Genomic DNA, 16002 nt, shown 5'->3' on the forward strand with positions numbered 1-16002 from the left:
TGCATCCGTTAATATTTTAATGCCCCCCCCCCCCCCCCCCCCAAAAAAAAAAACAAAAAAAAAACAAAGACCCAACAAACCAACTGGACATGCGAAAACGCACTCGCACCTACAACCCATTGCCCACCACGCCAAACACTATAAACCAATACAAGGAGATAACTTGCACAGGCACTTTTGCTGGTTTATATTAACAGACAAATAGAAGTTAAGAGTGTGCGATATCATTCCGCTCAAGACTTGTGTGAATATGTGCACATTCATAACACAGTTACATGAACATGATTAGCATAGGAAGCCTATTGAGCTTGCAGCCTTGGAGGCAAGAGAACTGCAAACGCATAATCATAAATCAATGGCTATTACTTACTAGATTAGAATAGCTTAATACCCATGAAAACAAGATAGATATTGAATAACTACCTTCATCTATACTGCAAAAGCTATCTACAGAAAAGATTGATTCAGGGTCAAGCTTCTGCTGCAACGGCAGAACCAAGGCCACACAGTTTTCACTGCACAAAGAAAGCCAAATGACATATCTACAAGTAAAAAAGGTATAAACATGATTAATTTAGTGATAAAAAAATTGAGTTGTTCACATGGCCCATGAAGGAGTAAACTTCTTGGTGGATGAGTCATCCTCGTCATCAACATCGTCATCGGAACATTGATACGGAGAAATATCATATGAATTTCTTGACTAGTCAACTTCACTGGTACAACTTTTACAGGTGATGCTTCGGGTTCGCTTGTTGCCTATACAAGAACAGTTCAATCAAATGAATATTAGTAAAAAAGACTATACTGGCAAAACAATACTATTATGTTATCAAACAAATTCTACATGAGGCATTCGCAACATAAGATTGAAAATAGGCTGGTACACGAACCAAACGAACTTGAACGAGCATTTTCATGTTCGTTATAACAAAGCAAACAATCAAACATGAACAATAAAACGAACAGAGTGTTCTTGTTCTTGTTCATGTCCGTTCGTTTAAAAATGAACATGCTTGTGTTTGTTTATGTCCGTTTTATAACGGTATAAACGAACGATTCACGATGTAAATGAACGAACATAACTGAACATAGATGAAACAACATATCGAACTAACGAGTTATTAAAACCATACAAAGTTGTAAACTTGTAATAGGCCAAAAAAAGTTAAATGAATATATTCACGAACATAAAAGAACAACTTTAAACTAACAAACATCAATGAACGTAAACAAACAAACGAACGTTCATGAACATATATGAACGAACGAGACATGTGTTTGTGTTCATGCTCGACGTTTATTTAAATGAATAAAGGTTTTTGTTCATGTTTGTTCGTTTACTAAATAAATGAACTTCCCGCGGAACGTTTGGTTCGTTTACAGGCCTGAATTTGAAAATCATGGAGACGATAAAGACATACCTTATCTTTCTCACCACAATTATTAGAAACATCATGGTTTTCAGAAACATAGGTAACTTCCTGCACAACATTTGTTAAAGTTATGTCCTGTTTCTGAAAACTACTTTCAGCTGCATTTTTGTTTTGTGTGAGGTTTTCAGAATTCTTCTTGGTTCCCGCCATCGCAGCCTGTGACAACGTGACAATATCAATACGATAAATCATTAAATCCTAACATAACAAGCACAGAGCTACAAAGATTAAAAGAGAACTGACATCTTTGAGACGCGATTTTTCAAATTTTAGTTTCTGGTTTTTTTTGCTTCAAATTTTCTTTTCTTGGCTAATTGTTTCCTCTCTTCTTCCTCCCTTTGCCTTTTCCTTGCTGCCACATCAGCTTCTTTTCTCTTTAATTCTTCTTGCTTTTTCAAATTTTCCATTTCTTTTGTGTTTTCTTTCCCGATTCTTTCTCGTTTAAGCTTTAACGCCTCTTTTTTAAGTTTTCTCTCATTCTCCTTTTCTTGTTCACGGAGTTTTGCAGCCTCTGCAGCTTCCAGAGCCTTTACTTTAATGTCCCTCTTCCCTTCAACAGGAATTAAAAGGTATAATAATATCAGATAATAATGGTTAATCCAAAGTAAAAATTCATAAACAAAAAAAACAAAAGTCTTCATGCTCTTCACATTATGAGCCGGAAGGATTGTAGGGGTGTGCATAAAACCAAAATAACCAAACTCAAACAAAAACCGATGGTTTGCTTTTATGTTTTGGTTTTGCATGTAATTAAACTGAAAAAAAAATGAACCAAAACTCATAATTTTAGGCCAATTCTTTTTTCCCAACTGAAGAGGTAGGTCCCAGCAGAGCCCAGTTGGACCCGTAAGACTCACCTTGAAAAGAGACGTTTGCGCAGAAACCAACTGGATCCGTAGGACCCACCATGCTCAGAGACGTGACGTCCTTACGCGCAGTACGCAAGCTGTTCCCGCAGGAAATGCCTCCCAATGGTGAAGTACTCTGCCTGTTCCCGCAGTTGCGGATACAAGCCATCAGGGAAGGCCACCCGCGCAGCAAGGCTACACGCACAAGGCACTTAGCTCTCAATAATTCAGTTGTCACCTGAAGGAATGAGCAAAGCCGGGAACGATCCCGCACAAAGGCGGGAGGGGGAATACTCCCGCCCAAATAAGCCAGTCCGTACGATACGGGAATATCTTTTGTACTGTACCTGACGAGGTATGGGCAAAAGATCTGACCAAAGATACGACAGCTCATTGACAACAGTATGGCGAGCAGCATGCTCTTGTACTGTATGTCACTATTAGCCGTTGCCTACTCACCAACTCCTGTCATACCACGTGCATAGCCGGCAGTTGGTGGAAAAGGAATAGTACACAGCAGGCCTGGTCACTGTCAGCCGCTACCTACCCACCAACTACCAGCATGGCACGTGCGTAGGCTACAGTTGGTAGAACAGGAATACTATTCAGCCGGCTACACCTTCTTGGAAACCTACCTTCGGCTATAAATACCCCAAATGGTACGATCTTATCATCTTATCATCATATACTATCTCGTATTACATATTATACCTGATATCTGCTCTAGCAATCTCTTAATATACATTTATATTCAAGAGCAATCTAGTCTGATTCTCACGCCGGAGGGTGGTCACAAGGAGGAACCCCCCCATTCTCAGTGACGAGCTCACGGTGTCTGTTTTGCAGGTTATCAGAAGAACCATCTTTGCCGGGTCTAACCCCTCGTGGGAAACATCTATCTAAACCCCAGGTTACCCGTAATCTGCCCGGGGTCGATTAGTGTTTCTTCATTGGCGCCATCCGTGCATAAAAGCTAGAACTTCATTTCTTCAGTTTTTTCAAACTTCTGGAAAGATGGTTAAAGAAACTCCGGTAACCACAACCCCACCTACTGGGAGGGATACCGGCGACTACACAGTTTTTACGAACACTACCCCGGTTACCCAAGCCGGGGCAAGTGCAGTAAATTTTACGAACACTACCCCAGTTACCCAAGCTGGGGCAAGTGCAGTAAACAACCATCCCCTGGGATTCAATAATACCCAGGCGGAAAGACAACAGACGAGACTCCCCCGCCAAACGCTTGAACAAGTTAAAGCGTCGGCGGAGGCACGTCAGAAGGAATTCCAAGCTGAGTTGGACAAACGCTTGCGTTCCGTCCAACAGGCTGACGAATTCGGAGAGTACTGGGACAATGATTCGGAGGAATCCGATAGTGACGCAAACCCTCGTCATAGGGCGAAAGGGAAGCGTAAGGAAACGGACTCCCAACCGAGAAGGCATTTTGAAGAAACCTTCAAACCAAAAAACACAGGTGGGAATCCACGTGACTTCTCGAAAACATTTACACCAACTGCTGCAAAGGCAGGAACGTCCAAATTTGCAAGGGATATTGCGGAAGCAATCGTCCCGAAAAGTGCCAAACAGATGTCCAACATCGGCACTTACGATGGTATATCTGATCCAGACGATCATTTGAACAGGTTCATAGCGGGGGCAACCGTCAGTACTTGGACGGAACCTACGTGGTGTTACATGTTCCAAATGACGCTTGTTGGGGCAGCTAGAGCGTGGTTCGATCGTCTACCGGTCCACCACATCTACGATTGGGAAGACTTCCAGCAGAAGTTTAGCCAACACTTCAGCCAACAAAGAAAGTATACCGAAGAGCAATGGACAATCCTCAAATGCATTCGAGAGGAAGATGAATCTTTGACAGACTTCATCACTCGCTTCAACTCAAAGAAGCTAAGTCTGGGTAATATCAGCGAAGATCTTGTTCGCGCTGCTTTCATCCAGGGCGCGAATGACCCAGAGCTCATCCGCACCTTAACGGGTAAAGATGGCATGCCATCCACATGGGATGCCATCATGACAGCAGCAAAACGCTTTGCGGAAACGGAGAAGCAACTGGGTAGAGATCTCCCCCAGAGCACAAACCTCTACACCCAGAAAACAAGAGAAGACAACGTCCTTACCGCCCGATTAAACAAAAAGCGGAAGCTAGGCATTTGGCAGTCAAGGGTAAACTTTGACACCTCATCCGGCTTGCAACATCGGTTAGGCGGAAGAGATAACGTACATTCAAACCAGAACTCCAGATGGACGCCGCTCACCAAAAGCGTCACCGAGATATTCGCCACTGAGGAGCTCCCATGGCCAAAGGCTCCAATAATCCGACATCGTCACAATGCTGATCGGAGCAAATACTGTGACTTTCACAGGACAAAAGGCCACAACACTGAAGAATGCACAGACGTAAAGGACATGGTTGAAGCATTTGTCAGAGATGGGACGCTCGCGCACCTCGTGGCGCAATGAACGCTGAGCAGGCTGATGAGTGTAGAACCCCAGTTGGGGAAAACACGAATAAAATTACAGCTTCAATGTTGGAGACTACATACTGCGTAAACAACGAGATCCCGAACCAGGTGCATATCGGCTCGATGGCACTCCCATCCCAACAACATGGAAGGGAGCTCAATTACACAGTTTGCATGTAGATCAATTCCAAATTTGTAAAGAAAAGGCCCAGAGCCACTTCTAATGGAAATGATTCTCCTTAGAACATCGACGCTGATTATTTTACATTTATACTTTTATGAACTTTCAACACTGATGCCGGTTTTCACCGCATACATGTGTGAAAGTCGTTGCGTGGGGAAGGCGGCAAAACCCGCATAAACCCAAAAAACGGCAAACCTTCACGCAGGTAAGTTAAAGGTAAAGTTCAGTCATCCCACTAAATGAAAGTGCCGGTCTATCCGCATGAATCATGATAGAGGAAACTGAACACTAACCTATTAACAATCGCGCGTCGAACGGTTAATTCATTCAACATTGAAGCCGGTTTTCACCGCATACATAAGTGTGAAAGTCGTTGCGTGGGGAAGGCGGCAAAACCCGCATAAACCCAAAAAACGGCAAACCTTCACGCAGGTCAGTCATAGGTAAACTTTGGTCATCCAACTAAATGAAAGTGCCGGTCCTAACCGCACAAATCATGAGAAGAAACCGAACCTATTGACAACCGCGCGTCGAACGGTTAACTTATTCAAAATACTTATAAAAAATTTCTAACAGGATGAGCAAAACCTCCACGCAGGTCAGATGTAGGTAAAGTTTAGCCATCCTACTAAGTGCAAGTGACGGTCCTACCCGCACAATCACGAAAGAGGAAGCAAAACTTCAACCTATTATCTACCACGTTCAAAGGTTAACTTATCCTAAACACTTAGAAATTTCTAAAAAGATGAGGAAAACCTCCACGCAGGTCAGATGTAGGTAAAGTTTAGCCATCCTACTAAGTGCAAGTGACGGTCCTACCCGCACAATCACGAAAGAGGAAGCAAAACTTCAACCTATTATCTACCACGTTCAAAGGTTAACTTATTCTAAACACTTGGAAAATTGCTAATTTAAACTAAAGTATGCAAGACATATAACGTTTATAAAGCAAGGAATCCAGTGAAAGTAGCGGTCTTACCCGCACAAAGATTTATATTTCATAATATTCATTACAAGAATGGCCGGGTAACTACCCGCCTACAAGAATATAAATCTATACAAGCTAAATCTATCCTAGCAGTGGGAAGGGATCTTCAGGATCAAGCTTCAGGGCCACTTCCACTTGGACCAGCACCATCAGTAGAGCGTGGCGGTTCAAGGAAAGCTTTAAGGATAGCTAACCCATCATCAGCAGCAGCAACTTCGTTCACCTTCTCCACCACCGGATGCGGGAAGGCGGCATACTGATTCACTGCTTGGTCGTAAACAGCTTCAGTATCCACATCAAATAAAAGGAAGTTGGAAGGCGGGATGCCTTTCTCAACGAACCCTAGACCAAGCAGGAAGCCGGCCTTTTCCCCATCCTCATGAGAAGCGTTGAGGGCTGCGCTCATAGCATCGTCATAAGACGTGTCCGCGAAGACCCGATGCACAACCTACAAGAGAATACAAGTATCAAAACCTTTTCTATTTACAAAGAAAAGCGTGAAGACATGAAGCTAAACATACCTGAGACAACGCTTCTGGAAGAAGCCATTCCTTGGCAACCAGAGCCTCCTGGAGGGCAGCTTGAGCTTCGTTACGGGCGCGATCGGCTTCACTTTTGTTGAGGTTGGCAAGCAACACTTCTTTAGCCGCAGCCTCTTCGACGCCCTTTAGCTTCCGCTCAGTGTGGTCAAGCACCCCCCTCTGGTCCAAGATCTCTTGGAGCTTTTTGGCGTCTTCCATCGCCAAGGCATCATGAGCCTGCTGGAGAGCCTCTAATTTGGCTTTAAGCTCCTCATTCTCCACGCGTAGAGGCTCAGCAACAGCTTCAGCCTTGGTGGCCCTTTCAGTTGCGTTCCTGGCTTAACAGCTTGGGCAGCCTTGGAACGGGGCTCGAGACGGGCCTGAACCTCAACTTCAAGGGCCATGAACGCCTTCTCCTTCTCCGTAGCCGCGGCAGAAAGCCTCCTATTCTCCTCCCGGACAGCCCGCGCCTGAGCTACTTCTTGAATGCGAGCTGCTTTTAACTTGTCGTTTTCACGACAAAGCAGCTCGACGCGCGGCTGCATCCGGGCCAGGAGAACCCGAAGCTCATTGGTTAGCCTACCCTCCTGGTAGCTAGCCATGGCTTCCCCCAACGCACCACTGGGAGCTGCGTGACGAGCCCACTCCACGCACTCCACAGGTGTGCGAAGGGTTGTTCCTCGGCGGATGTTCTATCGTGGAACATACACTACATTGGAATCCGACACTGCAAAAAACAAAAAAGCAGTTAGGAAAATATGATATATATAAAAAAAAAAAAATAGGCCAAAAGAACCCTACGCACCTGTAGGGTCAATAACAGGCCGATAGCCGCCAAACCCATCACCTGAACCCAAGGGAAATCCGTCCAAGAGGTCAAGTAGATGGGAAGGAGGCAGAGGTTGGCGAGAAGCCCCATGCATACCTGAAGGATCGGCCGTCGTTGCCGATGACGGAGGAGGCATGGTGAAGGCCGCCGCGGTCGCCGCTGCGGAATCCGCAGCAAAAGTAACCGCCGGCTCAGTGAAAGATGCGGTCAAAATGGCACTGACAGCCGGCGGTGATGTCATCACAGCTGGAACAGTTGGCTCAATAGAATGAGCAACTGAACCAGCGGAAGCAGGCGCAGCCGCCTGGGTCGTCGCCTCAGGTAGGCTGACCAAGCCTACCGTCATGGGCGGGGGGGTACTCCTCCCCGCTCCACCCTGGAATGCGTCAACATCCACGCCTGCACAAAGAAAAGTATTAATGATGGAAAGCTATGAAGTTAAAAGTAAAGTTTGTACTTACGGGTTTTCTTGAGCCTAAAAGTGCGGACAGGCGGGGATGAACCCGATGGAGCCGGCCTCTTCACGCCGCTCACCGTTGTCATCCTGGGCTCTCCGGAGGTGACAGTCGTCGCAGCCTCCGGAGCGGTGGTCTTATCACCACCGGGGTTCCCCGCCACCTCCTCGCTCTCGGCCTCTGAGTCAGACTGAGGCACCGGATCGGCAATGGAGGCCACCTTCTCCTTCCCCTTCCCGCCGGCAGCCTTCTTCTTCCGCACCAACGGAGGACCATCTGCGGATTCCTCATCAGAACATACGATTAGAGGAATTCCAGCAGAGGTTTCAGCATTGAGGGGTCGAGGGTTGAATAACGCCTTACCTGGCCGCCTGGCGCTCAGGATCTCGTGGCCTAGCGGGTAGACCTCCACGAACCGATCCGTCGTTTGTTCTAGGATGGGCAACTCGTTCTCGTCTAGAGCGCGAGTACCCATCCGAGCGGGACTGTCAGCCTCCCGCGGATACAGGAGCGACTGCAAGTCGTTCCCCTCTGAAATAAACAGGAAAGAAGTTAGAAGAGATTCTAAATCAACAAAAAGAAACAGAGCATACCGTAAGGAACAGAGTTCAAACCGTATTCGAGGACGATCGGGATCTTTTGCGCATCCGCATCCTTCCACACCCGGCTCATCCCGAGCATCACCATCCCGGACTCCGCAAACCGGTAAACCGGAGATTGGACTCGGGATATCTTCGAGAACCATTCCGCCTCCTGGTAGTTGGAGGCGTGAAGGCTTGGGAGAGCTTGCCCATTCTTAAATTTCATGGCAAGGGGGATGGCGCGAGCGGAGATGTAGAAGAACTCCCGCTTCCACGAACGAAGACTGCGCTCGGTTGCGCAAATCTTCAAACCCTTGATTCGGGTTATCAGCGTATACCACCCCTGGATGCACCTCCAAGAGTAGAAGGTCATCAGGCGGTCGACGAAGGGCTCAATGCCCAGAATCCGGCACACCCACTCGAAGTGGCGAATCTTCGCGATCGCCATCGGGTGCACCTCGGTCAGGTGTACACCGTGCCTCTCTAGGACACGGTACACAAACTTTGTCAATGGGAACCTAAGATTCCCATAGATAAAGAATGCAGCATATACCCCGATCTTGCCTCTGGGGGCATCATACACCGTCTGATGGGGTTCAGGAAACTTAGGCTCGAGAGACTCGAGCATGAACTTCCTGACGATGTACTGATATAGATCGACAGGCAGAGCACACTGGCACTCGCCAGCAGTACTCTTGTCATCGACGTACACCCCAGCCTCCTGGGCTGTAGCCTCAAGATCGTGAGACGACATCTTGCAGATATGAAAGAAGAAAACGATTTCAAGAGAATGCTCGACTGAAAAGATGAGTATTCGCCGGAAATCGTTTTGAAGATGAAGAGAGAAGTGAAAGTGTGGATTACAAAGAACCCTCTCTCCCTTTATATACTAATCGCAATTAATGCGATGAATTTAATGCGGAAGAGAGAGAAATCGAAGGTGCAATGAAACTATGACACGTGGCAAAAAGCAAGCTGGCTACAGCTGTTGAAAGGACGCGTGCCATTAATTTCGCGGCCACGCGCCCGAAAAATCGCGCCCACGGGCCTGAAAAAGCGTCTGGAATGACCAGGTACTGTCACGTCACCATAACTTCCTGCACGTCCTGACACAGTCAGAAGAAACCGTCGCACGACGTTTCAGAGGTTTGGACTGTTCTTATCCTTTCACCAACTCTTCGAATTTCAAAAAAATCAAAAAGATTCAAAAGTAAGCGGGAAAATACCCCTTACCTTGGCAACCAAGTAACTGTAAGACAGGTGCGGGTACAGTGTTAAGGCAAAACCCTTCACATACCTAGCACCTGCAGGGAATTGAAGCCAAGAATACCTCGGCAACCAAGTAACTATAAGACGGGTGCGGGTACAGTGTCAAGGCAAAACCCTTCACATACTTAGCACCCGCAGGGAATTGACGCCAGGAATACCTTGGAAGTAAAGTAACCGTAAGACGAGTGCGGGTACAGTGTTAAGGCAAAACCCTTCACATACCTAGAGCCCCGCAGGGAATTGAAACCAAGAAGGATCTTCTGGGCAATGCTTGCGGAAACGGGATTAACATCCCCGCATAGCGGGAACGTCGAGAACTACATTGTTTGAAGCTCCAAGATGGAATTGGTGGTTTTAACATAATTGATCACTATGTTCAAAACTACCAAAACCTCATGGAGAATCCACACAAGTGGGACTCAACGCTCCTGACTTGCGAGGAGGTTACAGACCTACCCACATCATACCCAAAGATCAAGCAGGAAAGTCGGGAATTTCTGCAAGTGACATAAGGACTTCCGCGGGAAGAATCCCCATGGAAAACCTTAAAACTAAACCCTTTTCAAAACCCTTTGCTTAAGTCCAAAAGTTCACCTCACTTTATTAAACATTCATGAGAAGAACATTGGACTGGGGGGACTTGAAGAGGTAGGTCCCAGCAGAGCCCAGTTGGACCCGTAAGACTCACCTTGAAAAGAGACGTCTGCGCAGAAACCAACTGGATCCGCAGGACCCACCATGCTCAGAGACGTGACGTCCTTACGCGCAGTACGCAAGCTGTTCCCGCAGGAAATGCCTCCCAATGGTGAAGTACTCTGCCTGTTCCCGCAGTTGCGGATACAAGCCATCAGGGAAGGCCACCCGCGCAGCAAGGCTACACGCACAAGGCACTTAGCTCTCAATAATTCAGTTGTCACCTGAAGGAATGAGCAAAGCCGGGAACGATCCCGCACAAAGGCGGGAGGGGGAATACTCCCGCCCAAATAAGCCAGTCCGTACGATACGGGAATATCTTTTGTACTGTACCTGACGAGGTATGGGCAAAAGATCTGACCAAAGATACGACAGCTCATTGACAACAGTATGGCGAGCAGCATGCTCTTGTACTGTATGTCACTATTAGCCGCTGCCTACTCACCAACTCCTGTCATACCACGTGCATAGCCGGCAGTTGGTGGAAAAGGAATAGTACACAGCAGGCCTGGTCACTGTCAGCCGCTACCTACCCACCAACTACCAGCATGGCACGTGCGTAGGCTACAGTTGGTAGAACAGGATACTATTCAGCCGGCTACACCTTCTTGGAAACCTACCTTCGGCTATAAATACCCCAAATGGTACAATCTTATCATCTTATCATCATATACTATCTCGTATTACATATTATACCTGATATCTGCTCTAGCAATCTCTTAATATACATTTATATTCAAGAGCAATCTAGTCTGATTCTCACGCCGGAGGGTGGTCACAAGGAGGAACCCCCCCCCTTCTTAGTGACGAGCTCACGGTGTCTGTTTTGCAGGTTATCAGAAGAACCATCTTTGCCGGGTCTAACCCCTCGTGGGAAACATCTATCTAACCCCTAGGTTACCCGTAATCTGCCCGGGGTCGATTAGTGTTTCTTCACCAACCCAGATAGATCAAACAAAAATAGTAAAACAAAAAAAACCGAAGCTGAAGCCAAACCAAAAAAAATCAAGCCAACGACCCAAATCAACCAATGCACACCAGGTGGGTAACACAACCAAATAACCAGGCAAAGTTGACCCACAAACATTTTTATCCACTTTGCTATTTTTTAATTTCTTTAAAAATTAACCATGATTGCAGATAAATACTATACTAATCTAAACCCTTAAATAAAATGGGCCACTTACATCCCGTTTTACCCATTCAGCCCACTGAAGATAAAACACATGGAAACAGATGAAGAAATAAATAAACCTGTGCAAACCGCAGCTGCTTGCTTTTGTTGAACTAATGGAATAAACGATGTAATGTTCGATACGATATTATTATTGCGTTTAGCCTTCTGTTGTGATAGATTCGGATTTCTGCTTCTCATAATGCTCTTCTTTTTACTATTTACAGATACATTCCCTTTACCACTAGCACACGTGGCAATAGACGAGTTTCGGTTATCTTCATTATACCTACTTACCTTAATCCCATGAGGAATTTTAGGTTTATGTTTTGTCTTTTTCACGTGTTCTTGGAACACTAACCTTTATACTAACTGAATTTGAGCTGCATCTATCTGTATACTTCATCAATGGTGTGGCCACATGAGGTTCAATGTGAGGTTCTTGAATTTCAGCCACCACCTCGTCATCATTTTCTTCATTATTGCACGGATCTTCTTCAATTGGGAAGCAAGTAAGATCAGGGTTTGAACTTAAATGCATCTCTGAACTACCTGAGCTTGAATATGATCTGTCCCAAAGCTTTCCAACAGGAGATGAGTAATGGTTTTTTGATTGAAAGTAATATGGGGTAGAATAATCAAGCTTTTGTTGACGTGGGAAAGGGGAATCAATTTTTGTTATACCATTATCATTTGTTTGTAGATTCTTTCTAGAATCCTCATCAAGAATTTCATCTGCTATAACTCCATACAAGTCTTGAACTTGATGTTGCTCAAATGAAGATGAAAACTGAGGCAATGGTGTCTGCATGCTTGCAGATTTACAAATTTGCTCTATGATACTAGCTCTTTCAATTGTGGCATTCAGAATTTCCAGTGAGTCAAGATCTATTCCACTTTCATTATTCACCATATGTACATGTTTAATTTCTTTGAGACCCTCGTAGACGGGAGTAATTTCGTCAGAGGTAACCATAGTTTTGTCAGCATTTTGTAAAGACTGAACTGAGCCATAAGAAGGCACCCACTCCGGAAGGTTTATCTCAATATTATTATTTTCAGTAACCGCAACATCACCATTATCAATTGAATCTTCATCAGCTGCATCCTTGATCAAATTTAAGGCACTAGTCGGTTCTGCCAGTTTGAGCATGTCAGTGGTTTCTATTGTGTCATTGTCCACCTTGGTAACAATTTCCTGTGAGTAAATCACATAAATTTTGATCTTAAAAATGCCGAAACTTTATGAAAAACAAGGATAAGTTGTCATCTATAGAATATGAATACCTCTGCAGCTTGAATCTCAAGTAAGGACTCTGTTCCTTCTGACAAATCACACATCATCTCATCATGATCTCTCTTTTCAGATGAAACTATCAATTTAGATTCCTTAAAACAAATTTAAACCATTTTCAGGTGTCTCCAGATCACAATGAATTGCATATCTTTGAATATGAACCCTAAAGTTTTGGGAATCTGAAAAGCAGTTTAGTTGGTCTTCAACATTTTTCTGCTGGTTCAAAGGCCATGTATTAACCTTAGCAGAACTCAACTTCATATTGGACATCTTGGCATTTGTCCCAATTTCAAAGTCTTTGGATTTTGAAGAATCAAGGTCAACCACTGTTTTGTTGACTTCCTTATCCAAGCAATCTTCAGAACCTTTGTTTCCTTGTTTGGTTAAACTTGAAGTAAATGATGACTTAATGTTGGATACAAGTATATATCCACCACCAGCATTTCCCTTGCCTTTATGCCCAGTTTCATCCTATCACAAAATAAAAAAATCAGATGAAAAATGTGATAATACAAATAGGGTTGTGATACGACTCCATCTTATCAGTGGGTGTTCGTTACTTTTACCCAGTCAACCAGGAGCAAAAGTTTAGGGCTGAATTAGTGGCAGGTTGACTGTTGACCATTGATTGTCAAAAGCTGGATGTTAGGAGGCATTAACTACCAAATTATGTTTTAAGTATTCCATCTTTGTTTTAGTTTATGTGTCTTGTTTATTTTGATTATCAACTTCATCTTGTAACTGGAGACTTACCATCTCGAATTGGTTAAATCGGAGACTAACCCCTCTCGAATCGGGCCAACTATCCTCTTATATCAATAAAATATATATTTTAGTTTTTGGGTACTATCATTTGGTTCCATTCCCGGGAAACATGTTTCAATCGACCCGGAACGATCAAATTGCCGCTCAGTTAGCTGTCATCAACGCCAAGCTCGACTCCATAATGTCGAATGTTGCAGAACTCATGACTATGAGGTTTGAAACACGCATCAGGTGCAGTAATCAAATGGAACTTAGTTCGGGAAGAAGTTCAAATGGAACCTATGGTACTAAACCTCCCGCACCATCTACACTTAACCCGAGACCAACAATAGCACCAAAACAAAACATCATTGTGTCATCTGCACCTACACCGACACCAACTATAACACCTACACCTCTACTACTACCATATTGTGTTTCACCTTTGGAAGATTCTGTCAAACATCAAACAACAATTCCATTGTGCACACCCCTTGCCCCACTGTTGCTATTTCTTCCACATTCACATCTCAAAGCTGTCAAACATGGGATAGAGTTCACAACAATCAACTCAACATTAACAGAGACTTTCCATGCACAAGGAATAGGTAGTACTAGAACCCTCTTGCATTGCAAAACTGTCACAAGGAGACTCGAGTGGTGTCCGCCATGGCGCTATGTTAAGACCGCTCTTATCGCCGTTGTACACCTAGAATGGCGACCACCGTGGAAAGGTTATGCAGATCAACTTTCTCATCTTCTCGACTTGAGGACAAGTCATTTCTCCAGGCAGAAAGTATTGATACGGCTCCATCTTATCAGTGGGTCGACCCGTATGGGTCCACAGGGTCTCGGGTTCGTTACTTTTAACCAGTCAACCGGGAGCAAAAGTTTAGGGCTGAATTAGTGGCAGGTTGACTGTTGACCATTGATTGTCAAAGGCTGAATGTTAGGAGGCATTAACTACCAAATTATGTTTTAAGTATTCCATCTTTGTTTTAGTTTATGTGTCTTGTTTATTTTGATTATCAACTTCATCTTGTAATTGGAGACTTACCATCTCGAATTGGTTAAATCGGAGACTAGCCCCTCTCGAATCAGGCCAACTATCATTTGATAGACTAGCCCCTATCAAAATCCTTGTAATGGAGATCTAATCCTTCTCGAATAGGATTAATTGGAGAATAGCCCATCTCGAATCGGCCAACTATCCTTTAATTTCTTGTTTAAGTTTTGGGTTTCTATCATTTGGTTCCAAACTAAAATAGAACCAAGTAAATTCAAAAACATAAACTTTGACTCCCCCTAAACCTAGAACAAAAGATATAAATAAGCATCAACAAAATAATAACTGGCCTTAAAATTAAGCTAATATAATAACCGGCCCTAATCTTCAGCATCTCATATATTCACTTTCCCCCTTTTCAATAGCATCTTTGACCAAGATTCAGGATCTTATCAGGTTGACACTTTTAATTCTGATCATAAGTTTGATAATGAACAACATTAATTCAAGTCAAATACTTTTCAGATCAAATGCTTTATACAGTCAAAGCATGTAATAAAAATGAATGAGGTTTTGTATTGAACTGGTTTGTTGACTTATAAAGAAAACTACCACATTAAGTAAAAGTTACGTTACCTCTTTGGTTTGCATGTTTATTGAGGATGCTTCATCTTCGTTCAAATGAGACTTTTCTGAATGCACTTTATCAAATTTATCATCAACTTCTTTTGGAGATACATTTACCTTACGGGTTACACCAATATCATTAATGTTGTTATAACTATGTACCCTTGCGGTTTCTGGACTACTTGACATCGCATTTGCCTTTTGTGATTGTTGCTTTAAGAAACTGCAACTAGATTGATGATCTATTGATGATGCAGACCCCTTTGAAGGATATTCATCTAGTTTTCTCTTCCTGGAAAGTGAACTAGAGATATCATTTATATCACACTCATCGATTTCATCAAAGCTCAACTGCTTTGGTTCAGTATTCAAACAAGAGTCAGAAGACTGCCTTAAGTTGACCGAATCCAACTTAATACCAGAACTTACAGGCTGCATTGCAACTGGCTCATTTCCCAATTTCAGCTTTTTCTTGGTGGTCAACACCAAGTGTAGATTCATTGATATCAATATAAGAGGAAATGTCTGGCTTTAATACACCTTCAGTGCTACAAATAGCTTGTGAAGTTTCGGCTGCATCTGGTAACTTGCTGGAGATACTAACTTCATGCATTAAATCACCAACAGAATGAGAAAACTCGCCTCCATCTTTTGGATGGCAAGAAACAGATGTGCTCGGTTTTGAAGACTTGTTTATTCCACTAGTTTATTGGCTTGAAGTTCTAGACCTTATAATTGTAACACAAAGATTGTTTTGGCTTTGCGTACCCTGTGTCATCCCGGTAATTGACTTTTTGCTTGCATAGCTTCCCAAACACACATCACCAAGATTGACCCCTTCAGTAACACTATTAACATCACAAGATT

The 16002-nt window shown here is 44.0% G+C and overlaps 1 protein-coding gene across 1 annotated transcript; it reads right to left on the reverse strand.

The window, feature by feature from the left end:
* Positions 1-221: 221 nt before the first annotated feature.
* LOC143605166 (uncharacterized) lies at positions 222-15983 on the reverse strand. Its single transcript, XM_077081386.1, has 8 exons — positions 15145-15983; positions 12749-13229; positions 11542-12659; positions 1680-1986; positions 1425-1592; positions 603-759; positions 424-515; positions 222-331 (listed from the first exon to the last, which is right to left on the reverse strand). The coding sequence occupies exons 2-3, from the start codon at positions 12803-12805 to the stop codon at positions 11784-11786; spliced, it is 933 nt and encodes a 310-aa protein (XP_076937501.1). The 5' UTR covers positions 12806-13229; positions 15145-15983; the 3' UTR covers positions 222-331; positions 424-515; positions 603-759; positions 1425-1592; positions 1680-1986; positions 11542-11783.
* Between the last annotated feature and the right edge of the window lie 19 nt (positions 15984-16002).

This window comes from Bidens hawaiensis, unplaced genomic scaffold (genome assembly GCF_021521415.1).
Source record: "Bidens hawaiensis isolate Kalapana, Puna unplaced genomic scaffold, B.hawaiensis_p1.1 tig00068448_1, whole genome shotgun sequence".
Taxonomy (NCBI): Eukaryota; Viridiplantae; Streptophyta; class Magnoliopsida; order Asterales; family Asteraceae; genus Bidens; species Bidens hawaiensis.

Bases quoted from the DNA above. Each gene is read 5' to 3' on its own strand.
- LOC143605166 (XM_077081386.1), bottom strand. From the start codon at position 12,805: ATGATGTGTGATTTGTCAGAAGGAACAGAGTCCTTACTTGAGATTCAA. The intron at 12,660-12,748 runs GTATTCATATTC...ATTTACTCACAG, and splicing joins TTGAGATTCAAGCTGCAGAG to GAAATTGTTACCAAGGTGGA.